Consider the following 24339-nt stretch of genomic DNA (forward strand, 5'->3'; position numbering starts at 1 on the left):
AGCTCATTAGTTGTTTCTTCAGCAGGAAACTGCTGGACTTGTGCTTTATTTATTTATTTTTTTTAAATTTTTATTTATTTATGATAGTCACAGAGAGAGAGAGAGAGAGAGAGAGAGGCAGAGACACAGGCAGAGGGAGAAGCAGGCTCCATGCACCGGGAGCCTGACGTGGGATTCGATCCCGGGTCTCCAGGATCGCGCCCTGGGCCAAAGGCAGGCGCTAAACCACTGCGCCACCCAGGGATCCCTGGACTTGTGCTTTAAAGTAGGGATCAGAGGGTGGGAATAATCCAAGGAGGGGAGGTGACACAGGTGGACATTTACTTTTTACTCTGTATCTTTTATGTTTTTGTATATATAATCATGTGCATGTAGTGTTGTGGCATCATTGAGCATGGTGGTCACGAAAGAATTTTTGAGATGTTTTATGGTATAACAGTAAGTTTATTTAAGTGGCATGGGGTTAGGGCTTAAGGGCAGAAGGATCTGCACTCCTGCTGTATGAAGTTAGTAGTTGATGGGCCGGCTGGGAAACCGGGGCTCCAAAAAGGCGGATCACCCCCACCCCCCCCAACCCTCTCCAAGACCGCGGACTTTCCCCGCCCTCTTCACTGCGGCCTCCACGTCACCATCAGGAAACTGAAACTTTCCACCCAGGAACTTCCCAATTGGGAAAACCTTGCCCGAGGGTGCTTGCAATAAAGTTCATTTCTCGGATCCACCGGCCTCGTAGCCTCTTTTCTTACCACCGCCAGCGGGAGCAACTTTACAGTAGTTACATGCTTAGTGCTCAAGGGCGTCAGGATGTGCAGGGAGTATTAGGTCATATGTCTTTTCTTCAAATTTCTACTCATAAAACTATTTTCAAAAGAGTTCTCTGGTGCTTATCATTCATCTTGATATTAAGTATTCGTGAGATATACAGGCAGTCATGAGACCCTTTAAGAATATAGCAATCAGGGATCCCTGGGTGGCGCAGCGGTTTAGCGCCTGCCTTTGGCCCAGGGTGCGATCCTGGAGACCTGGGATTGACTCCCACGTCGGGCTCCCGGTGTATGGAGCCTGCTATCATAAATAACTAAAAAAAAAGAATGTAGCAATCAGTATGTATTTCATCCTCATCAGAACTATGCAGGCTACAGACTAGCCTTTTGGACTAGAGGTGAACATTTTCCTGCTTCTATCCTCCATCAATAGTACTTTTAAAAATCGGAGAATTTGTTTATTTAAAGACATACCCAGGCCCCTTCCCAACCCCTTCCCTCCCTGCTCTGGACCCCTAAAAACCTCTAGTTTACCAGCTGGTCCTTCTCCAGCCAGAGTCGGAGGCCTTCTGCTCTTAAGGGAGGGGATTGAGGGGTGGAGAATCTACTGTTTTTTATTGATGGGGAATTGAGGTTTGGAGGGATAACGTTGGCTTTTTTATTTTATTTATTTATTTTTAAAGGATTTTATTCATTTATTCATGAGACACACACACACACAGAGAGAGAGGCAGAGACACAGGCAGAGGGAGAAGCAGGCTCCATGCAGGGAGCCCGACGCGGAACTCGATCCCGGGCCTCCAGGATCACGCCCTGGGCCAAAGGCAGGCGCCAAACCGCTGAGCCACCCATGGATCCCTGGCTTTCTTTTTCAATTAAACAGGGATACAAATATATCTACCAGGCAGTAGATAAGGGGGAAATAGGCCCTCAAAAGCTCAGAATCACTATGATGGAAACTTAAATCCTAATCATTACTATTTGAAAAGGGGTAGCGCGCTGCATGCCGGGATTTGTAGTCCCCTCCCGGATGGCCCGCACTGCGGCTGTGCAGGGGCGAGCCGTTCTTCCAGGCGCATGCGTGCAGCGGCGGCGGCAGGCCTGACTGCACCAAAGCGGCGGTAGAGACGCGGGCTACTGGGAGCTCGCCATGGCGGTCCCTGCGGCGGCCATGGGGCCCTCGGCGCTGGGCCAGAGTGGTCCTGGCTCAATGGCTCCCTGGTGCTCAGTGACCAGTGGCCCAACACGCTACGTGCTGGGAATGCAGGAGCTGTTCCGCGGCCACAGCAAGACGCGCGAATTCCCTGCACACAGCGCCAAGGTGCACTCGGTGGCTTGGAGCTGCGACGGGCGTCGCCTGGCCTCGGGGTCTTTCGACAAGACGGCCAGCGTTTTCCTACTGGAGAAGGACCGGTTGGTAAGCTGACCGGTCCAGGCCAGAGAGAGAGGGGCTGTGGTAGAGCGAGGTGTGGTGTTGAGGGCGAGAGTGGGAGTGGAAAGGGGGGTGGAGGCGAGGGGAGAGGAGGGGTGTGGGGCTAAGGGGGATATGTAGTGCTGGAGTGACCAGAGTGGTGCTTGGGGATCTGGGGGCTGTGGTGGAGAGGAAGATGGTGGTGGTAAAAGGGAGGTGAGGGTGCGAGGGAGTGTGGCAGTAAAGGAGCTGTGAAGATGAGCGGGGAGTAGGCTAGGACAGGATGAAGACTGGTGGTGGACGGGACTGGAGTGAGGTGAGGGTGTGTGAGAGTGATGGAAGGAGTTGTGTGGTGGTGAGGAGTGGCTAGGGTCTGTGGTGGTGGTGGGGTCCCCATGAGGGTGTAATGGGCCCCTTTGAAAATAATAGGGCTTCCTGTGGGAGTGAGCAAGAAAATCGGGAACGTCGGTGGTAGAGTAAGTGTGGAGAACCAGAAAGAAGGAGGAAGTCCAGGGAAGGCAAAAGTGTAAGGGCATTCATGTGGAATCCAAACCTCAGAACAATTCAGAATGATTGGAAAGGAAGAGAAGGGGATATTGGGAAGAATTTTGGGGAAGGGACTTGGAAGGACTGGTTTCTTTTAAATTGTCTTTGTTAGACATAAGGTGCCTTGGTTTAAATAAAGCTGAGAAGTTACATGTGGAGGCAGGTACTTAAGTGTAAGGTGACATGTGGATTCTGTTCTTTCAGGTCAAAGAAAACAATTATCGGGGACATGGGGATAGTGTGGACCAGCTTTGTTGGCATCCAAGTAATCCTGACCTCTTTGTCACCGCATCGGGAGACAAAACCATTCGCATCTGGGACGTGAGGACTACAAAATGCATTGCCACCGTGAACACTAAAGGTGACTCTTCAGAGAGAGGGCAATAGGAAGATGAGCTACTTTTAGTAATTTAATTCAACAAGCATTTCCTGAATATCTTCTCTGTGTTTCGCCCTGTGTTAGGTATGGGACATCCTGGGCTGAATATGACAATCTCCAGCTCCTAGGGCCTAAAACCCTAATATGGTTCATGTTACACTGGAGATGTCTACAAGATGGATATCTAGAATGGAAGTGCTTAGTCTGCCTGTGGAGACAAGCAAGATCTCACAAAATTTGAGCAAACTCTTAGAATAGCTAATAGGGATTTAGTGGTCCGGGGTCCAGTGGGTGAGTGAGGAGTGAGCGGCAGCTCTAGGAGGGAGCTGCATGTGCAGATGTATGGAGAATTTGGGAAACTCCTGCTAGGCTAGAATGGCTGATCTTGGAATGAATAGTTTTGGTGGTCTGGGAGAAAATGACCTGGGGGTTGTGCAGTACATTTGTAGAATCTATTCTCTACCAGGTATTATCCTATAAACCTTGAGGCCACTTATATTTTATCGACTAACGTCACAGATTATAAGGTGTACCGATGTTTTATGTGTTGTTAAGAAAGAAAAGTTTCTAGATAACCATGATCCACCAAAACTTTTGAGATGCATCTTGATGCATTTTAAGATACGTTGTAAAGAATTAAGTGTGAAAATATATGCATCATAGAATTGATAAAGTTGATGAAATTTTTAATCGATGTGTTCACTGTGGGCCATTGGGCTTTGTTGACAAGTCTTGTCTGTAGAGGTGGAATGTTACAGTGCTTTCTCCAAGTAGACAACTGGTGATGCATGAATGATTTAGGTGGTATGTAGATGAACATTAAAAGTCGGCTGTGTGTTTATTTTAATGCCTACCAGGAAAAAAGAACTAGCCCATAAAATTTATTACTAAATGGAAACTAAATTTATTTAACTAAAAATTTTTTAAGTTAATTTTAAGAAAAATCTTGAATAAAGAAATATAGCTGTTAACGTGGATAGAACAAAATTGTGAAAGTGGCATATAAATGACCAGAGTTTTGGGAATGCTGGTCTGAGAAGCAGAGGCTTTGGGGACACCTGGGTGGCTCAGTGGTTGGGCATTTGCCTTTGGCTTGGGTTGTGATCCCGGGGTCCTGGGAGGGAGCCTGCTTCTCCCTCTGCCTATGTCTCTGCCTCTCTCTCTGTGTCTCTCATGAATAAATAAGTAAATCTTAAATAAAAAAAGAATCAGAGGCATTGGAGTCAAATCTAGTTTAGATCTTGGCTCTTTTATTTCACTGCTTTGACAGTTTGGCTCATCTCTCATATCTTCCATATCTTCATATGTAGAATGGGGATAATAAAGTGTTCTTTAGAGAATTATAGTGAGGACCCACAGGGGGAAATTTGTAGATGAATATTCTGGACTTATAATTGGTGAGTAAGTGGTCATTCCTTCTATTTTATTTTTTTTAAGATCTTATTTATTCATTCATGAGAAACACAGAGAGAGAGAGAGAGAGGGAGGCAGAGACACAGGCAGAGGGAGAAGAGAAGCAGGCCCCATGCAGAGAGCCTGATGTGGGACTCCATCCGGGGTCTCCAGGATCACACCCTGGGCTGAAGGTGGCAATAAACCGCTGAGCCACCCGGCACCCGGGCTGCCCATTCCCTTCTATTGGTTCGGACCTTAGTGAATGGAATTTGGAGATAATAGCTCTGGTCTTTGTCAGATTAAAAAAAAATAAACTTCTGCAGGATTTTGGGCTAACAATATCTTCCTGATTATATCTGGGTTTCTAGGGGAGAATATAAATATCTGCTGGAGTCCTGATGGGCAGACCATAGCTGTAGGCAACAAGGATGATGTGGTGACCTTTATTGATGCCAAGACACACCGTTCTAAGGCGGAAGAGCAGTTCAAGTTTGAAGTAAATGAAATCTCCTGGAATAATGACAATAACATGTTCTTCCTGACAAATGGCAATGGTTGTATCAACATCCTCAGGTGAGGGGGTTGTAGTTTAGGGACTGTCATATCTTTGCCCTGGGTGCTGTGTTAGATACAGAGATGAATTAGATGTGCTGAAGGAGCTTAAAGGACACATGGTAATAAAGAATCCTAACCTCCGTTGAGCAACTTTGAGCCAGACACCTTATATTTACTGAGTCCTATTAACTAGGGATCCCTGGGTGGCGCAGCGGTTTGGCGCCTGCCTTTGGCCCAGGGCGCGATCCTGGAGACCCGGGATCGAATCCCACATCGGGCTCCCGGTGCATGGAGCCTGCTTCTCCCTCTGCCTGCGTCTCTGCCTCTCCCTCTCTCTCTCTCTCTCTCTGTGACTATCATAAATAAATAAAAATTATTTACTGAGTCCTTAGAGAAATTTTATGCGGTTGATAGTATGAGTCTTATTTGACAGATGAGGATCTGGGATCCAGAGAGGTTAAATCACTAGTCAACTAGTGAGCACTGGAAGTAGGTGCACCTTGAATTATGGCTAATTTGTACCCGTAAAGTCTCTCCTTAAATATCACTTTCTCTCCAGGGAAGCCATCTTCATCAGTTTCCTACCTTTCCAGGTTAGAAGCTTATTTTATGTACTTCCTGTTGGAAGCATTTCTCATTCTATATTATAATTACATGTTTATTTACCTATATCTTCCACTAGACTCTAAATTCCATGAATGTAGGGACCACATATTACTTTGAATCCCTAGTGCCTACTTTAATACCTGGTACACAGAGTTAGGATCTCAGTAAATATTCTGTAAATGAATGGAGTGTTGGAATTGAAATTCAGGTCTGTGGGCTCTATTCTTTCTGCTATTCTCTATGGGCCGTGCAAGGCAGTGTAAAATAGGTTCTTGAAGAGAGGCTGAGAGTTTGCTGTGGCATCCCAGGAAAGAAACTTAGATTGACTGTGGGAGTTGAGGATTGAAGGAGGCAGCTTCTGAGCTTGACCTTGAAAGCTGAGTAGAATTTAAAGAATCAGCACAAGGCAGTCATACAATGGACAAAACAGGTGTGAATAAGCGTATTCTATATGGAAAGTAGTTGGTAGGTCAAAATTGCTGGGAATGGATGATAAGGTATCTGAAGAGAGGGCCTGAAAATGGGAAGATAAAGTTGAAGTATAATCTGGGACCAGATTATAAAAGGCTGGAATTCTGTGCTTAGCAACTTGAATTTTATTCAAGTGGGGATTCTTTAGTTTTTTTTAAAAGCCTTTTTATTAGAAAATAAAACATATACAGAAAGCCACTTAAAACAACTTATGCCTTAATGAACTGTTATCTGTGTAACCCCATCCAGGTCAAGAAATAGTAATTTGCTGGCCATCCCAGAAATCTGTCTATGTATTTTTCCTAGTCATAATTCTCTTTCCTCAAAAGGAGACACTATCTTGATTTTTATAGTATTTCTTTATAGTTTTAGCTACCAAGTATGCATTTCTAGATACTCTGGTTTCGTCTGTTTAAAAAAAATTAGTGTCTTTTAAGTTTGTTAAACTACCAAGTTGCTCTTCATCCTTCTTTTGTTTATAATATAGCTGTTGGAAAACTAGGCTGTTAACCTGCAGAGATTCTCCTAGTTTCGATTTTACTAATTTTGTATGCTAATTTATTTGTTGGAATATAAGATACTTCTTCTTATCAACTATTTGTTTACTTAAGAATATAGTTTACTTAGAAAAGGCAGGATAAATGCTTCTTTCCCTTTGTCATCAGATAATGAATTAGTTCTCTATTGCCTCCAAAAATGATGAGCTAGGTTGTATTTTTAAGACTCATAAACTCATGTATTGAAGCATGGTAGATGTATTTCAATCTGTTGGAGTAATTATCCTTAATAGAAACTCAAATTATCCCATCTTTAGCTAATGGGAGCCTCTTCAGGTTGATTCCTGAGTCATTTTTTTTTTTTACATAATCCTAGTAGTCTTCAGGTTGTTGCTCTCTGGTCTGACAGGATATCTGAGTTCATCTTGTATGTTTTCTGCCTCAGACCTTTAATCAGAAATTCCTCTAAGAATCGCTAGGTTCTTTTTATAAGAAACTGATATTGGAGCTATGGAAGCATTTCTCATTCTCATGGTTTGGTCATTATTTCTAGACCTTTCTAGTGGACAGAGCAAAGAATTCTATGTGTATATTGTAAAAAAAATAAAATATGTGCATTGTGAATTTATATTGATGACTTCAATTAAAATTCAAGAAGAGTGAGGAAGACGGGGGTGGCTCAGGGGTTGAGCATCTGCCTCTGGCTCCAGTAGTGATCCCGGGGTCCTGGGATTGAGTCCTGGGTCAGGCTCCCTGCAGGGATTCTGCTTCTCCCTCTGCCTGTGTCTCTGCCTCTCTTTCTGTGTCTCTGATGAATAAATAAATGAAATCTTTAGAAAAAAGAAAAGAAAAAAAATTCAAGATGAGTGGAATTTTACTAAACATCTTCTATATTATAAATAACTCCTTCCAAACTGAGTATTTGAGTATTCTGGTTCTCAGGGACACAAGGGATTTATAGAAATAGAATATCCCACAGTTTCTTATTACATTTATCTATGTTATATGTAGAGATATCTCAGAATAACATTATTACCACTACTGCCACCAGTGTGATTACTTAAAATAGTAAATTCTGCTTTTTGCATTGCTTTCCTCATTCTTCTGTATTAAAAAAAAATACTTAATACTATATATTGTCAGAGTATAGAGCTACAGTATACTATGCTTTTCATTTACATATATAGTTTCTACAAGAGGCTGTATATGTAATACTCATCACCAGTCTTATGCTGATAAGTCTCTAGTCATTTTGATTGTCACAGTTCATTCTTTAGATTCCTCAGGAAAGGTTCATGGACAGTATTCCCTGAGTTCATATTTACTATAACTTATATGCTTATTAAACTTATAGATACTTAATTGTGCTGCTTAGTATTTGAGCTCTTTATAATTGGTAGTCAATTTTGCTGTACATGAAAATCTTTGATTCATATTTTCTTGCTTATACATCTTAAATATATTATCCCCATTTTCTTTTGTCATAAAGTCTTCGTGTCAGAAAAGCCTGACGATAATCTAATTTTTTTTTTTTTAAGTCCAGGAAAGTTTGTTTTACTTGCAGTCTGATATTTGTTCTGTTGTCTTTGATTTCTTCTTCAGTATCTCCTGTTGTCATCTTAGGACCATAGTCCCCTCCCCTAGTTTAATTGCGGTCTGTCTTGTTTCTCAGCTACCCAGAGCTGAAGCCTGTGCAGTCCATCAATGCCCATCCTTCCAACTGCATCTGTATCAAGTTTGACCCCATGGGAAAGTACTTTGCCACAGGAAGTGCAGATGCCTTGGTCAGCCTCTGGGATGTGGATGAGTTGGTGTGTGTTCGGTGCTTTTCCAGGTAAGTGGTTCTGCCAGCACTTTCCTTGTCGGATAAATTAATTTGATTTCATTTTGGGTGAAATTGTGCCCTTCTCTTACTGGGTTATTCTAACATCTCCTCTGTCTCCTCTGTTATTAGGCTGGATTGGCCTGTGAGGACCCTCAGTTTTAGCCATGATGGAAAAATGCTGGCCTCAGCTTCAGAAGATCATTTTATTGACATTGCTGAAGTAGAGACAGGTAACTGAAACCTTCACTACTGTAATGAGTCTTCTGTCTGTCATCTGCAGCCATCAGGACTTATTCTGTCGTGTGTTTTCATCTTCACATTACTACCACACCTTCATTAGCATAAATGAATTTTCTTCTTAGGACAGGCTTGTTTATTATGACTGTTATAGTCAGGTGCATAAGGGAGCAAAGAGTTGAGAAAGGGGCGGGTCTGAAAGAAAGTGATTTAGGAAAATATTTTGCATTTTATTAACTGTTAATTCCTCTATTATGATGACATTTTTAAAATATGGAAAATAGGAGAAAGAATAAAATGTCACCTGTAGTCCCACCTCTAAATACAGTCTCTTTTAGTGTTGTGGTATACTTTTTCCCTATATTTTGCCTGTATGTGAACTTAAAAAAAATGCATATATTTTTTTAAATGCATATTTTTAAAAATAATTTTAGGAATTACCAAAATACATGTCATTTGCTTTAAAAACAACCAACAGAGGGATCCCTGGGTGGCGCAGCGGTTTGGCGCCTGCCTTTGGCCCAGCGCGCGATCCTGGAGACCCGGGATCGAATCCCACATTGGGCTCCCGGTGCATGGAGCCTGCTTCTCCCTCTGCCTGTGCCTCTCCGCCTCTCTCTCTCTCTGTGACTATCATAAATAAATAAAAATTAAAAAAAAAAACCCAACAGAGTTTGAAAATAGAAAAATGGGAGGAGAGTATACATTTTACAGAGAATTTTCTTAGATTTACTTATTTTTAATTAATTTTTTTATTATTAAAGTATATTTGACATGTAGTATTATATTAGTTTCATGTACGACAGTGATTTGACACTAAGTGCATTAGTCATTAATTACAACAAATGTAGTCACTGTCAACATTATTACAACGTTATTGACTATATTCCTTTTGCTGTACTTTATGACTTATTTTATAACTGCAAGTTGTACCTCTTGATCACTTCACCTATTTCACCTATCACCCAAACCCTCTCCCCTCTGACACCCAACAATTTTCTGTATTTATGAATGTGTTTCTGTTTATTTACTTGTTTTGTTTTTTAGATTTCATGTATAAGTGAAATCATACGGTATTCGTCTTTCTGTGTCTGATTAGCTTAATACTCCTTAGGTCTATCCATGTTCTTGCAAATGGCAAGATTTCATTCTTTTTTTATGATTGTTTAATATTCTACTGTGTGTGTGTATATCTATTTATCTATCTATCTATCTGTCTACACATTTTCTTTATCCATTCATTTATCCATGGGCACTTAGGTGGTTTCTATATCTTGGCTATTGTAAATAATGCTGCAATAAATGTGGGGGTGCACATATCTTTTTGCATTAGTGTTTTTGTTTTCTTTGGGTAATTACCCAGTAGTGGAATTACTGGATTTTATAGTATTTCTATTTTTGATTTCTTGAGAAGGCTTCATATCATTTTCTATAGTGGCAGCACCAATTTATGTTCCCACCAGCAGCGTATGAGGATTCTTTTTTCTTTACATCCTCACCAACATTTTTTTTTTTAATTTTACATTTGTTTTTATTTAAGCTCGATTTGCCAGCATATAGTATAACACCCAATGCTCATCCCATCAAGTGCTCTCCTGAGTGCCCATCACCCAGTTACCCCATCCCCCAGCCAGCTCCCCTTCCACTACCCTTTGTTTGTTTCCCAGAGTTAGGAGTCTCTCATGGTTTGTCTCCCTCTCTAATTTTTCCCATTCAGTTCCCCTCCTTTCCCTTTAATCCCTTTCACTATTTCTTATATTCCATATATGAGTGAAACCTTATGATGATTGTCCTTCTCTGATTGACTTATTTCACTCAGCATAATACCCTCCAGTTCAACATTTGTTTTTTATTATCTTTTTGATACTAGCTATTTTCATGGGTGTGAGGTGGTATCTCATTGTAATTTTGATGTGTGTTTCTCTGATGATCAGTGATCTGAGCACCTTTTCATGTGTTTGTTGGTCATCTGTATATCTTTGGAAAAAAATGTTTTTTCAGATTTTCTGTCTCTTTTTTTTTTAAAGATTCATTCACCCATTTGAGAGAGAGAGCATGAGTAGAGTGTGGAGGGAGGGGCAGAGGGAAAGAATCTTAGTAGACTCCCTGGTAAGCATGGAGCCCAATGTGGGGCTTGATCCCAGGACCCTAAAATCATGACCTGAGCCAAAATCGAAAGTTGGACTCTCAATCGAGTAAGCCACCCAGGCACCACACTCTTTAATTAGCTTACCTTTTTTTTTTTTTTTTTTTTTTTTTGGTGTTGAGCACATAAATCTTATATATTTTAGATATTAACCCTTTATTGGATTTATTATTTGGAAATATCTTCTCCCATTCAGTAGGTTGTCTTTTTGTTTTGTTGATGGTTTCCTTTGCTACACAAAAGCTTTTTATTTTGGTGTAATCCCAGTAGTTTATTTTTGCTTTTGTTTCTCTTTGCTTGAGGAGACATATCCATAAATATGTTGCTAAGGCTGATGTCTGAAAGGTTGCTGCCTATGTTTTTTAGGTGTTTATGGTTTCAGATCTCACATTTTAATCTATTTTGAGTTTATTTTTGTGTATGGTGTAAGAAGTGGTCCAATTTTATTTTTTTGCATGTAGCTGTCCTGTTTTCCCAGCACCATTTGTTGACAAAACTTTTTTCCATTGCATATTCTTTTTTTTTTTTTTTTAATATTTTATTTATTTATTCATGAGAGACACGAGAGAGAGGCAGAGACACAGGCAGAGGGAGAAGCAGGCTCCATGCAGGGTACCCGACATGGTACTTGATCCTGGGTCTCCAGGATCAGGCCCTGGGCCAAAAGCGGCGCTAAACCGCTGAGCCACCCGGGCTGCCCTCCATTGCATATTCTTGCCTCCTTTGTTGTAGATTAATTAATGGTCATATAGGGGTGGGTTTATTTCTGGGTTCTCTATCCTGTTCCATTGATATATCATGTGTCTATTTTTTTGCCAGTGCCATACTGTTTTGATTACTATAGCTTTGTAGTATATCTTAAAAACTGGGATTGTGATACCTACAGTTTTGTTCTTCTTTCTCAAAGATTGCTTTGGCTATTCAGAGTCTTTTGTGATTTCATATAAATTATAGGATTATTCTGGTTCTGTGAAAAATGTTGGTATTTTGATAGAGATTACATTGAATCTGTGGATTGCTTTGGTTGGTGTGAACCTTTTAACTATTAATTATTCCAGTCCATGAGCATGGTATATTTTTCTATTTGTGACATCTTCAACTTCTTTCTTCAATGTCTGAGTATAGGTCTTTTCCCTCCATGGTTAAATGTATTCCCAGATTTTTTCTTTTAGGTGTAATTGTAAATGGGTTTGTTTTCTTATTAATTTTTCTTTCTATTACGTCATTTTTGTGTATAGAAATGCAACAGATTTCTGTGTATTAGTTTTGTTTCCTGCAACTTTGCTGAATTTGTTTATTTTAAACAGAGAGAGTTTGAGAAGGAAAAGCAGGTTTCCTGCTAAGCAGAGAGCCCGACCAGGGCCCAGTCCCAGGACCCTGGGATCATGACCTAAGCCAAAGGCAGACACTTAACTGAGCCACCCAGGCGCCCCAGAATTCATTTATTCAAATAGTGTTTTGTGGAATCTTTATGGTTTTTGGTATATAGTATCATAGCATCTGCAAATACAGTTTTACTTCTTCCTTACCGATTTGGATGCCTTTGGTTTTTTTCTTGTCCGATTGATGTGGCCAGGACTTCCAGGACTATGTTGAATAAAATTGGTGAGAATGGGCATCCTTGTCTTGCTCCTGATCTTAGGGGAAAAGCTTTCAGTTTTTCACCATTGAGTATGATGTTATCTGTGGGTTTTTCATATATGGTCTTTATTATGTTGAAGTATATTTCCTCTAACTCCATTTTGTTGAGAGTTTTTTTATCAAGAATGGATGTTTATTTTGTCAAATACGTTTTTTGTGTCTATTTGAGATGACCATATGGTTTTTGCCTTTCTCTTATTGATTGATTTACAAATATTGAACCATACTTGCATCCCTGGAATAAATCCCACTTGATCATGGTGTATGATCTTTTTAATGTATTGTTAAATTTGATTTGCTACTATATTTTGTTGAGGATTCTTGCATTTATGTTCACCAGGGATATTGGCCTGCAGTTGTTTGTTTGTTTGGTTTGTAGTGTGTTTGCCTGGTTTTTGGTATCAGGATAATGCTGGGCTCATAGAATGAATTTGGAAGTTTTTCCTCACCTTTTTTTTTTTGGAATAGTTTGAGAAGAATAGGTATTAACTCTTTAAATGTTTCATAGAATTCACCTCTGAATCCATCTGGACTTTTGTTTATTGGGAGTTTTTTGATTACCATTTGAGTTTCATTCGTAGTAATTGGTCTGTTTAAATTCTCTCATTCTTCTTGATTCAGTTTTAGAATATTGTATGTGTATAGGAATTTATTCATTCTTTTAGGTTGTCCAATTTGTTGGATATAATTTTTCATAGTATTTCCATATAACCCTTTGTATTTTTGTAGTGTCAGTTATTATTTTTCATTTCTGAATTCATTTATTTGAGTTCTCTCTCTTCTTGATGAGTCTGGTAAAGGTTTATCAAATTTATGTTTTCAAAGAACCAGCTCTTGATTTCATGGATATTTTCTAATGTTTTTTAGTATCTATTTCATTTATTTCTGCTCTAATTTTTTTTATTTCCTTCCATCTACTAACTTTGGGCTTTGTTCTTTATGTAGTGTCTTTAGGTATAAGGTTGATTCGTTTATTTGGGATTTTTCTTGTTTCTTGAGGTTGCCCTGTATTGCTATAAGCATTCTTGTTAGAACTACTTTAGCTGCATCCTAAAGATTTTGGATTGTTGTATTTCCATTTTCATTTGTCTTGATGGGTTTTTTGATTTCCTCTTTAATGTATTCATTGATGTGTTGGTTGTTCAGTGGCATGTTGTTTAACCTCTGTGTGTTTCTGTTTTTTCCAGTTTTTTTTTTCCTTGTAATTGATTTCTAGTTTCATATCACTGTGGGTCAGAAAAGATGCTTGATAAAATTTCAGTCTTTTTAAATTCATTGAAACTTGTTTTGTGTTCTACCATATATGATCCATCCTGGAGAATATTTCACGTGCACTTGAAAATAATGTGGGGCAGCCCGGGTGGCTCAGCGGTTTAATGCCGCCTTCAGCCCAGGGCATGATCCTGGAGACCTGGGATCGAGTCCCACTTCGGGCTCTCTGCATGGAGCCTGCTTCTTCCTCTGCCTGTGTCTCTGCCTCTGCCTCTCTCTCTCTCTCTCTCTCTCTCTCTCTGTGTCTCTCATGAATAAATAAATAAAATCTTTAAGAAAAAAAAAAGAAAATGTGTATTCTGTTGTTTTTGGTTGGAATGTTCTGTACGTATCTGTCAAGTCCATCTGGTTTAATGTAACATTCAAAGCTATTGTTTCTTTGTTGATTTTCTGTCTGGATTATCTATCCATTGATGTAAGTGTGGTGTTAAAGTCCCCTGCTATTGTATTACTGTCAATTTATCCTTTTATGTTTCTTAATATTTACTTCATGTATTTAGGTGTTCCTAGTACCTATGTTAGGTACATAGATACTTAAAATTGTTACATCCTCTTGTTGGATTGATTTCTTTATCATTTAATGCCTTTCTTTGTCTCTTGCTACAGTCTTTTTTGTAAAGTATATTTTGTCTGATAAAAATATTTTTACCCCAGCTTTTTTATTCAGCTCCATCTGTGTAGAATATCTTTTTCCATCCCCTCACTTTCAGTCTGTATGTGTCTTTAGGTTTGAAGTGAGTCCTGTAGGCAGCATATAGTTGGGTCTTGTTTTTTCAGCCATTCGGTCAACCTGCGTCTCTTGATTGGACCACATAGTTAATTTACATGTAATTATTCATAGATGTGTATTTATTGCCATTTTGTTCACTGTTTTCTTTTCTTTTTTTTTTAAGATTTTTTATTTATTTATTCATAGACACAGAGAAAGAGAGGCAGAGACACAGGCAGAGGGAGAAGCAGGCTCCATGCAGGGAGCCCGATGTGGGACTCGATCCTGGGTCCCCAGAATCACACCCCAGGCTGCAGGCAGCGCCAAACCACTGCGCCACCAGGGCTGCCCTTGTTCACTGTTTTCTGTTGTTTTTGTAGTTCTTCCCTGTTCCTTCTCTTGCTCTCTTCCCTTGGGGTTTTGTTTTTTCTTTATTTAAATTCAATTTGCCAACATATAGTGTAACACCTAGTGCTCATCATATCATGTGCCCTCTTTAATGCCCATCACCCTTCCCTTGTGGTTTGATGATTTTCTTTAATGTTATGTTTGGATTACTTTTTCTTAATGCTTTTTGTATATCTATTATAGGTTTTTGATTTGTGGTTACCATAGGGGTCATATATAACATCCTTTGTGTTTAGCAGTCTGTATTGATGGTTGCTTAATTTTGAACACATTCTAAGAAGCAGAATTTTTGAATTTTTGCTACCCCCTCTACATTTTATGTGTATACCATATTATGTATCTTTTTATTTTGTGTATCCCTTGAGTAATTTTTATAGACGTAACCGACTTTATTGCTTTTGTGTTTTAACTTTCATAAGTGATTAGTCCACTACCTTTAAACATATGTTTGCTTTTGCCAGTGAAATTTTTTCCTTTCATTATTTTCTTCCGATTATGGCCTTTTATTTTTCACTTAAAGAATTCCCTTAAATATTTCTTGTGTGGCTGGTTTAGTGGTGATGAACTCCCTTTGGTTTGGGAAACTCTATTTCACCTCTGAGTGATAGTCTTGCCAGGTAGAGTATTCTTGGCTGTATGTTTTTTTTTTTCTTTCAGCTCTTTGAATGTTTCATGTTACTCCCTTCTGGTCTGTAGCCTTAGGGGTTTTCCCTTGCATGTGACTATTTGCTTTTCTTCAGCTGCTTTTAAGAGTCTCTCTTTATCTTTAATTTTTGCCATTTTAATTGTTATGTGCCTTGGTGTGAACCTTTTTGGGTTCATCTTGTTTGGGGCTTTCTTTGTTTCCTGGATCTAGATGTGTTTCCTTCCCTAGATTCAGGATATATTTTCAGCTGTTATCTCTTCAAATAAATTTTCTGTCCACTTTCCTCTCTCTTCTTCTGGGACTCCTACAGTGTACATGTTATCATGCTTGATGGTATTGCAGAGGTTCCTTCACCTATTCTTTTATTATTCTTTTGTCTTTTTTGTTATTCATCTTAGTTAGTTTCTTTTTTTTTTTCTTAGTTGGTTTCTATTACTGTCTTCAAGATCTCTGATTCGTTCTTCTGCATCCTCTAACCTGCTGTTGATTTCCTCTAGTGTATTTCTCATTTCAATTACTGTATTCAGCTCTGAGTGGCTCTTTTTTTACATTTTCTATCTCTTGAAATTCTTATAGAGTTCATCAGCTGTTTTCTCAAGTCCAGTTGAGTATCTTTAGGACCATTACTTTGAACTCTTTATTAGACATATCATTTATCTCTATTTTGTTTAGTCCTTTCTCGGTAATTTTGTCTTGTTTCTTCATTTGGGACGTATCCCTTAGTCTCATCATTTTGTCTGGCTGTGTTTATTTCTATGTGTTAGGTAGGTCAGCTATATCTCCTGACCTTGAAAGTTGTGGCTATACATAGAAGAGGCCCTGTGGTGCCCTGTAGACTTATCTGCGTTGGTCACTAGAACCAGGCACACTAGGGCTGTCCCCTGTGTGGACTGAGTGCACCCTCCTGCTGCCTGCTGTGGTTGAGCTGTGATTGCTGTGGGCATGCTGATGGGTGGGTCTGACCCTCAGCCCAGCTGGCAGCAGTGACCTGCTTTGCCTGTTGCAGGAGCACTGTGCTTCCTCCCATGCTGTTGAGAGGCCTGGCTGCAGCTGCTATGGGCTTAATTGTGGGTGAGGCTGGCATTCAGCCTAGCTGTGTGTAATTAGCTTCTGCGACAGCTGCAGGTACATAGAAGGGCAGGGCTTGATCTTTGTGCAGCCAGTTAAGAGGCCCAGCTGTAGGAACTGTGGGCAAGCTGGTGTGTAGGGTTATCTCCTTTGTCCCCCAGAGCAGGAGTCACTTTGGAGGGGTACCTGCGGAGGCCAGTGGGTTGGATAGGATGGGTGGTAGGGTAACACTGGGGCATGGCATGTGTTGCTAACAAGGTAGGTAGAGGGTGTTAGAATTGGCTTCTGCAAGCATCTAGCTATCTAGACGCAGGGAGGGCAAGAAAAATGGCATCCACCAGTACTTTTTTTATACCTGGAGAAATCTGCATGTTTGCCCTTCTGCACACACCCTAAAATTAGTACGTCTCCTTCATGTATACCCTAGGTGCTTTTCAAGCTGCTGCTTCAGTGCTGTCTCTGGCTGAGATACTTAGTATTGTGCTGGCTCTTTTGCCCTCCATTTCGACTAGAGTTAAGCCCTTCTAAAGCTCTTGGAGTTAAGCCCTGCTGATTTTCAAAGCCAGACATTATGGGAACTTGTCTTCCCAATGTAGGTTCTTAGGGCCAGGATTGCCCTTTGTGGAATTTGATCCCTTCACTCCTCCATGCTTGTGATGGCACTCCTGTTTGTGGTTATTTGCACCAGGGGTTTGGTTCCTGGCCATGTCTCCACCCTTTCTACCCTTTCAGTGTGGCCTTCTCTCTGTGATTAGCTGTGGAAGGTCTCTTCTGCTGGTCTTCAGATCATTTTCAGAGTTAATGCAGTAGACACACTTGTTGCCTCAGTGTGTCTGTGGAAGGAGGTGAGCTTAGGATGCCATCTTCTGTGCTTTACCCTCAGATTTATTTTGTAATATAGCTTTATTGTTTTTGGAAATAGATGGTACTTTAGTAAAGGAATTTAAACTGTATATAAAACATCAAAGAATAAAGTAAAAAATTGAAATTCCACAATTTTAAAAATGTTACTGTTGATAACATTATGGTGAGTGTTGTCCAGCCACTCAGATACAAAGCTCCTGGGCAGCCCTGGTGGCTCAGCGGTTTAGCGCCGCCTTTAGCCCGGAGTGGGATCCTGGAGTCCTGGGATCGAGTACCATGTTGAGCTCCCTGTGTGGAGCCTGCTTCTCCCTCTGCCTATGTCTCTGCCTCTCTCTCATAATAAATAAATAGAATTAAAAAAAAAAAAAGATACAAAGCTCCTTTGTGTCACCTTTGTTGTGTGATGTATGGATAGTCTCTTGCTCCAGGCTATAAGGCTATACCTGGCACACCTGAGAATGTTACAGCTTCTTAACATGGTGATGGCTGAGTTCCACTGCCACATATAATGCATTTTAGATTTCTACTGAATATATCAGTATATTCTTAAACTGCCAGTATTGCCTATAGATACTTTACTTGCCCAGCTCTTTGGTGGTTTCTCACCTTGCACCATTATAAATAGTGCTGTGAGAAATATTCTTCATGGACTTCATTTTAGGTCATCCTTTGGGGTAAACCAGTGAAGTGGGATTGCTGACTGAGTCCAAGGTGTTCACATTTTGTGAAGGACCAAACCACTTACAGAAGGGTTGTTGCGTGTGCCTGTTTTTCCCATGTCATCTTTGTGCAAGTTTGTCTACCTCACCTAATACATATAAAATATGATTTATTTTATTATTTTATTAATTAATTTATTTTTAAAGATTTTCTTTATTTATTTGAGAGAGAGAGAGAGACAGCGTGCACGTGAGCGAAAGAGAGCGTGAGTCAGGAGGAGCAGCAGAGGAAGAGAGAGAAGCAGACTGGCTGCTGAGCAGGGAGCCCAATGAAGGGCTTGATCCCAGGGTCCTGGGATCATGACCTGAGCTGAAGGCAGATGCCTAACTCACTGAGCCACCCAGGTGCCCCTGATTTTTCATTTTTTAAGATTTATTTATTTATTTTAGAGAGAAAGTACACAAGCTTGGGAAGGGGGCAAGGGACAAGGAGAGAATCCTCAAGCAGACTCCCTGCTGAGTGCAGAGCCCAGCATGGGGCTCGATCCCAGGATCCTGAGATTATGACCTGAGCTGAAATCAAGAGCTGGCTGTTAACTATCATAGCCATCCAGGTGCCCTAAAATATGATTTAGTTCACATATAATTAGTCTTTCAGGAATATATCACAGATGGCTGTATTAAGTTTTCTAAGTAGTTCAGACAAATACTTTTAACATTAAAAATTTTTTTTCTCTGTAACCTAGGCTAAAAATTAAAAGTCAGATGATTAGGGAAAAGGAAGCACAATTTATTTATAGCACTGTTTTACACATAAAAGGGAAATAGTCTAAATTTTCATTATGATGGACTAATTAAATAAGTTGTGATACATACATATTACAGTGTTCCAAGAGAAAAACATAGGTCTATATGTGCTGAAATGCAAGACTGGTAAGACTTTTACTGAATGAGCAAAGCAAGTAGCCAGTCAATGCGTATTATGTTCCCATTTAGATAAAAACACTAAAGCTAAATTCGTAGAAAGACTTTTGAAAGAATTTATTTCAGACTTAGAAGACTAGAAGAAGATAAATTTTAATTTATGATTTAATTACTATTACTGAAACCAGTTAAATAAAATGAAAAATTCAGTTCCTCAGTCACCCTAGGCTCATTTTAATGACTTCAGTAGTCACATGTGGCTGGTGATTTCTGTATTGGATAGTGCAGATGTAGAATGTTTCCATCACAAAAGTTTCTGTTGCCCAGTGCTGCTCTGTGCCTTTGGACTATTTGAATTTTATGCAATAAGCATGTCTTTGTATATTAGTTTGTAAAATAAGAATAATATATGCACATAATAGAGTATTTGGAAAATGCTGACAAATATATAAAGAAGAAATTAACAGTCACATAGGTCCATAATTTGGAGATAGTGAATTCCTAACATAGTATATTTCCTTCCAGTCTTCTTTAAATATATAGATATTTATATATCTATGAAGATATTTTATATATAGATATCTATACATCTTTGTGTGTGCGTATATACACACACTATACTATGTATAATTGGAATCGTATATTGAGATTTTGTGTCTTATGTATTTTTAGTGGTTAAAGGTAAAACAAAGTAAGAATTAATTTTATTTCTGATAGCATGTATTTTAACAGTTCACTTTCAGCTTTTTAGTCACACACCATATATACTGCACTGAGTCTTTTAGAACTTCAGTGGTCTGGAGTAGTAATGTCAGTCTCACCCAGATAGCACCTTGTTTATCATTCAGAGATTAAACTTTCCAATAAAACTGTCAAGATGTTAAAGTTTATGAAGCCACATGGTTATTTAGGAAACGTTTTAGAAGGCCTTTTTAGGTCTACTCTGGTTTTCTTGAACTGTATAACTTTCTTTATTGTCAACAATCCCAAATGATTTGACAAATGATGGAGTTAAAGGCCTAAAAAGGAGTAAAAGGGGGAGTAGCAGCCTCTGAAACTAATTCTTAGTTTGTGTAATACAGAAATTTGCTCAGATATAAAGCTAGACTGCCAGATACTAGCATCATGAAGAATGGTTAACTGTCCCTGAAATTGGATTATTTAACAGAAAGAATCTCTCTTTCTGTCTACACACATATATGTGTGCATAAATATATATTTAAACAGCTTTATTGAAATATAATTTATTTACTGTATCGTTGTCTAGTTTGAAGTATATAATTTGATATATCCTGCATCGCTAACACCACATTGTTAATGTTTTACTACATTAATCTTAACCCTAAAGTTGAAAAAAATGTAAAGCAGGACTAAAGGAATAATGGCTTTAGAAAAATCATACTTAAAAAAAAAAAAGAAAAATCATACTTAATTTCAATGAGTAGGAAGAATGACATTTTTGGGGAAAAAATCGATTTGCAAAGCATTGTGATTTAGCAGAAAGATCTGTGGCTTTGGAAACAGACTTCATGTACTAACTTTGTTGCTTCCTTGAGGTATGACTTAACTGTTCAGTCACCTGTTTCTGTAAAAAGAGTTTTTTGGTTTTTTTTTTAAAGATTTTATTTATTGATGAGAGACACAGAGAGAGAGAGAGAGAGAGAGAGGCAGAGACACAGGCAGAGGGAGAAGCAGGCCCCATGCAGGGAGCCCAATGTGGGACTTGATCCCGGGACCCTGGGATCACACCCTGAGCTGAAGGTAGACACTCAACAGCTGAGCCACATAGGCGTCCCTGTAAAAAGGGTTTTTTTTTTTTTTGTTTTTTTTTTGTTTTTTTTTAGTGATAGTCACAGAGAGAGAGAAAGAGGCAGAGACACAGGCAGAGGGAGAAGCAGGCTCCATGCACCGGGAGCCCGATGTGGGATTCGATCCCGGGTCTCCAGGATCACACCCTGGGCCAAAGGCAGGCGCCAAACCGCTGCGCCACCCAGGGATCCCTAAAAAGGGTTTTAAAATCATTACTTGCCTTGCTGTATTGTATTTATCCTTTATTAAAATAAAATATAATCCATCTGATTCTTAAGAGGTGCTCAACAAATATTAACTGCTGTTACTGTTTTCCCAGGGAGTGTAGAATAGGTTTAGACCATAGGCTCTACATTCAGATCTTGCTCTGCCACCTACTGGTTTGTGCTCTCTCTGTGCCTCAGTATTCTCTATAAAATTGGATAATAATTGTACCTATCCTGCAGGGTTAATAAGTGGATTAAATGATGAGTACCTGGGTGGCTCAGTCAGTTAAGTGTCTCCCTTCAGCTCAGGTCGTGATCTCAGGGTCCTAGGATTGAGCCCTGCATCGGGCTCCCTGCTCAGTGGGTGTCTGCCTCTTTCCCTCTGCCCCCCCTGCCCAGCTCGTGCTCTCTCTTTCTCAAATAAATAAATAAAATCTTTTAAAAAATGGATTAAATGATTTAATGTAGGCAAGTACTAAATGAATATGGTTTCTTATTATTAATGTATTGATTGGTTTCCCTATATTGATTTTTATAGGAGACAAGCTATGGGAGGTGCAGTGTGAGTCTCCAACTTTCACCGTGGCTTGGCACCCCAAGAGGCCTCTGCTGGCGTTTGCCTGTGATGACAAAGATGGCAAATATGACAGCAGTCGGGAAGCAGGAACTGTGAAGCTGTTTGGGCTTCCTAATGACTCCTGATAGGAGGACCTCAGGGAGAGGGGGCCCTGGCAGAGGCCTTCCTTTGTGTATTAGTTTGGTCTGTTCTCTTGGAGTTGGTGGGCACCTAAGGTATTTGTAAATTGGTATAAATTATACAAGTCTTTGTTAGTTTGCCTATTCTAGTTCCCTTCTTGTTATGTGAGCTTTTCCCATTCTTTCCCCTGCAGGAGGGCTCTGCACGATAACATCAGCATATCTTAACTCTGGGGACCTCCTGTCTTCTCTGCTTTTTGGGTATATGGTAGACTTTGTTGGGTTTGCTTCTGCTTGGACAATACCTACCTTGAGTGAGTGAGTGAGGAAGGGTGAGATGGGGATGGAGATTTTTTTATAGTAAAAAGAAATGTATATAATTTTTCGAGTTGAGCATTTAATAAAGCTGACTTTATGGGACTTCTGAGACTTTAAAAGTTATGGTATTTGTGTTGTTATTGTTGCTCATATTGGAAGATGTTGCAGTTTTGTATTTAAAAAAAATCTCAAATTAAATTTAGAGGTTGTAATTAATTCTGTCATTTAATGTCCTAACCAAGAATTCTGTGAAATGCAACATGAATTCTATGAAATGCCCAGCGTGAAGTGTATGGGCAATAGCAGTCCTTAAAGTCTTCATTTTGTGTGTATGTATACCTCACCTTAATATACAGAGGATTTATAGACTACATTTACAATATAACACTGAGAAAAGTAATAAAATATAAATAAATCCAAAATCAGAATAAGACATAATAGATAAGAATAGGAAGGCGAGACTGGGGAAATTAAAATAGAAATATGCAAAAAATGAGAACCTGACTGAATGATTGAACTAAAGTTTTGGCTGTGCCCCCTGGCGGCAAAGTGAAGAAGGGATAAGTCAATTCTTACTGAAAAGCAGGGCACATGCTCGTTCTTCAGGGAAAACAGAACTTTTGTTAGCTCTTATCTCCAAAAGAAGTGGCTTGTGTAGGAGATTACCTGTGAGCAGTTTTTGATTTTCATTGTATTTTAATGTATTTTGGGATTGAAAACATAAAAATACACCTCACTAAATGATATTCATAGAAAATTTTGGAAAAAGCAAGTAGGTGAAAAGAAAAAATTGTATTTTTCTCCCAAGAGATACTCACCACTATTAGCATTTTTGTGTGTATCCTTTTAGGAGTTTTTCTGTTGTCTTATTTATGTATAGAAACATGTTTACACAAACATGTTTATACAAATCTTGCAGAGTAGACAAATCAAGTATGATAAGGTAAAACATGCAAAATGCTCAGCACCATGTTAAGCAGTATTATAAACACTCAGTAAGTCTTAATAGAAAATTTTAATTATTAGATATTCCTTAGGCTTGGTACTGTAATAAGCACTTTACTCAGTTTTTGCAACACACTTCTGCAGTTGGGTGTTATCACCATTTTACCACTTTAGGAAATTTAACTCATTAAGTGACAGTATTTAAATCTAGGTTTGCTTAGAGGTCCACATGCCTTCTATTGACAATGGCTATTCTTATTTCACTTGCCATTCCCATTTTACAGATGAGTAAACCTTGGCTCTAAGAAGTCCAACTTAATGAGTGATTGGTTGAGTCCACTCTTCAGGTTCAGTCAGTACTGTTTCCTTCAGCACCCAGAACAGGCTCTGCCTGTGACCTTCCCTGAAGATGGTTCTTTTTAGTTGTAAACCAGCATGCTACCTCATTATGTCAGAAGTTCAATGTTCGTGTCACTAGGAGCAAACTGTGGTACACTGATCTTTATTTTTATGGTTGTTTGTCATTCCTGTGGATGCTGCTATGTTTCTCTATATAGCCCCTTTAACATTGGAATCAGACACCAAGGTTTAGTCTAGATCTTAGTATTTGATCAGTTCCCTCTCCCTTGATCCATGTAGATTTTTTTCCTCTGGGTTTGTGTAAAGTAGTGATTCACTCAACTTTTCACTAAGAGATTTGCTGCTTTAAACTAGGGGGACACTTGTAGCAACAGGAAAACACTGATTGTGGGGAAAGAGCTCCAGCTTGTGGCAATGTTTGCTGACTGTCAGGGCCTTGCTCATAACATTTCTGTGTCTTGATTTCAGAGTCCTGGGGAGATGTAGAAGTTGGGTCCCTTTTGGAGAAATGCATAATTTGTCCCAGACCTGATGCCCCTGTGGTTTGAGTGAGTTGTCTAATTCAGAGCAGGAAGGGAACCAGTCATGGTCACCTAGCAATTGATGTCAGTACAGCCATGTAATACAGTTCTAAACACTAGCAAGTCAGAAGTGGATGATGAGTTCTGCTCTGAGTTAGGCTATAGTTGGTAAAGAAAGTTTGGGATTTGCTATGCCAATGACCCATTGCTATGTAGACTTGAGTTACAAGTAATGCTGAGAAATAGATAGTTAAGATTATAGTATATTTTGTGCTACGATTCTGGTTCCTCCATGGCATTAGATAATAGGGAAGGATGAAACCTGCCAGATGTTAAGATCCTGTGAGGTATATGTGTGTGCCTTGAGGATTATTTCCCTACCCTGATCTATGGGGACGGGGAGCAGGTGTCCTAGGAGTGGATTGGGAGGCTAGTGCAGGGAGTATTGACCAGATGTAATT

General features: G+C 39.5%; 1 protein-coding gene across 1 annotated transcript; it reads left to right on the forward strand.

Annotated features, from left to right (window-relative positions):
• Positions 1-1844: 1844 nt before the first annotated feature.
• THOC3 (THO complex subunit 3) lies at positions 1845-22171 on the forward strand. The gene is made up of 6 exons (XM_072824079.1): positions 1845-2181; positions 2926-3082; positions 4864-5068; positions 8297-8458; positions 8579-8679; positions 21577-22171. The coding sequence occupies exons 1-6, from the start codon at positions 1915-1917 to the stop codon at positions 21738-21740; spliced, it is 1056 nt and encodes a 351-aa protein (XP_072680180.1). The 5' UTR covers positions 1845-1914; the 3' UTR covers positions 21741-22171.
• Positions 22172-24339: the final 2168 nt, after the last annotated feature.

Source organism: Canis lupus, chromosome 4 (genome assembly GCF_048164855.1).
Source record: "Canis lupus baileyi chromosome 4, mCanLup2.hap1, whole genome shotgun sequence".
Classification (NCBI taxonomy): domain Eukaryota; kingdom Metazoa; phylum Chordata; class Mammalia; order Carnivora; family Canidae; genus Canis; species Canis lupus.

Excerpts from the sequence above, each read along its gene's own strand:
- THOC3 (XM_072824079.1), top strand. The coding sequence starts at position 1,915 with ATGGCGGTCCCTGCGGCGGCCATGGGGCCCTCGGCGCTGGGCCAGAGT. Across the intron at positions 2,182-2,925 it reads TACTGGAGAAGGACCGGTTG|GTCAAAGAAAACAATTATCG; the intron begins GTAAGCTGACCG and ends CTGTTCTTTCAG. Across the intron at positions 8,459-8,578 it reads TGTGTTCGGTGCTTTTCCAG|GCTGGATTGGCCTGTGAGGA; the intron begins GTAAGTGGTTCT and ends CTCTGTTATTAG.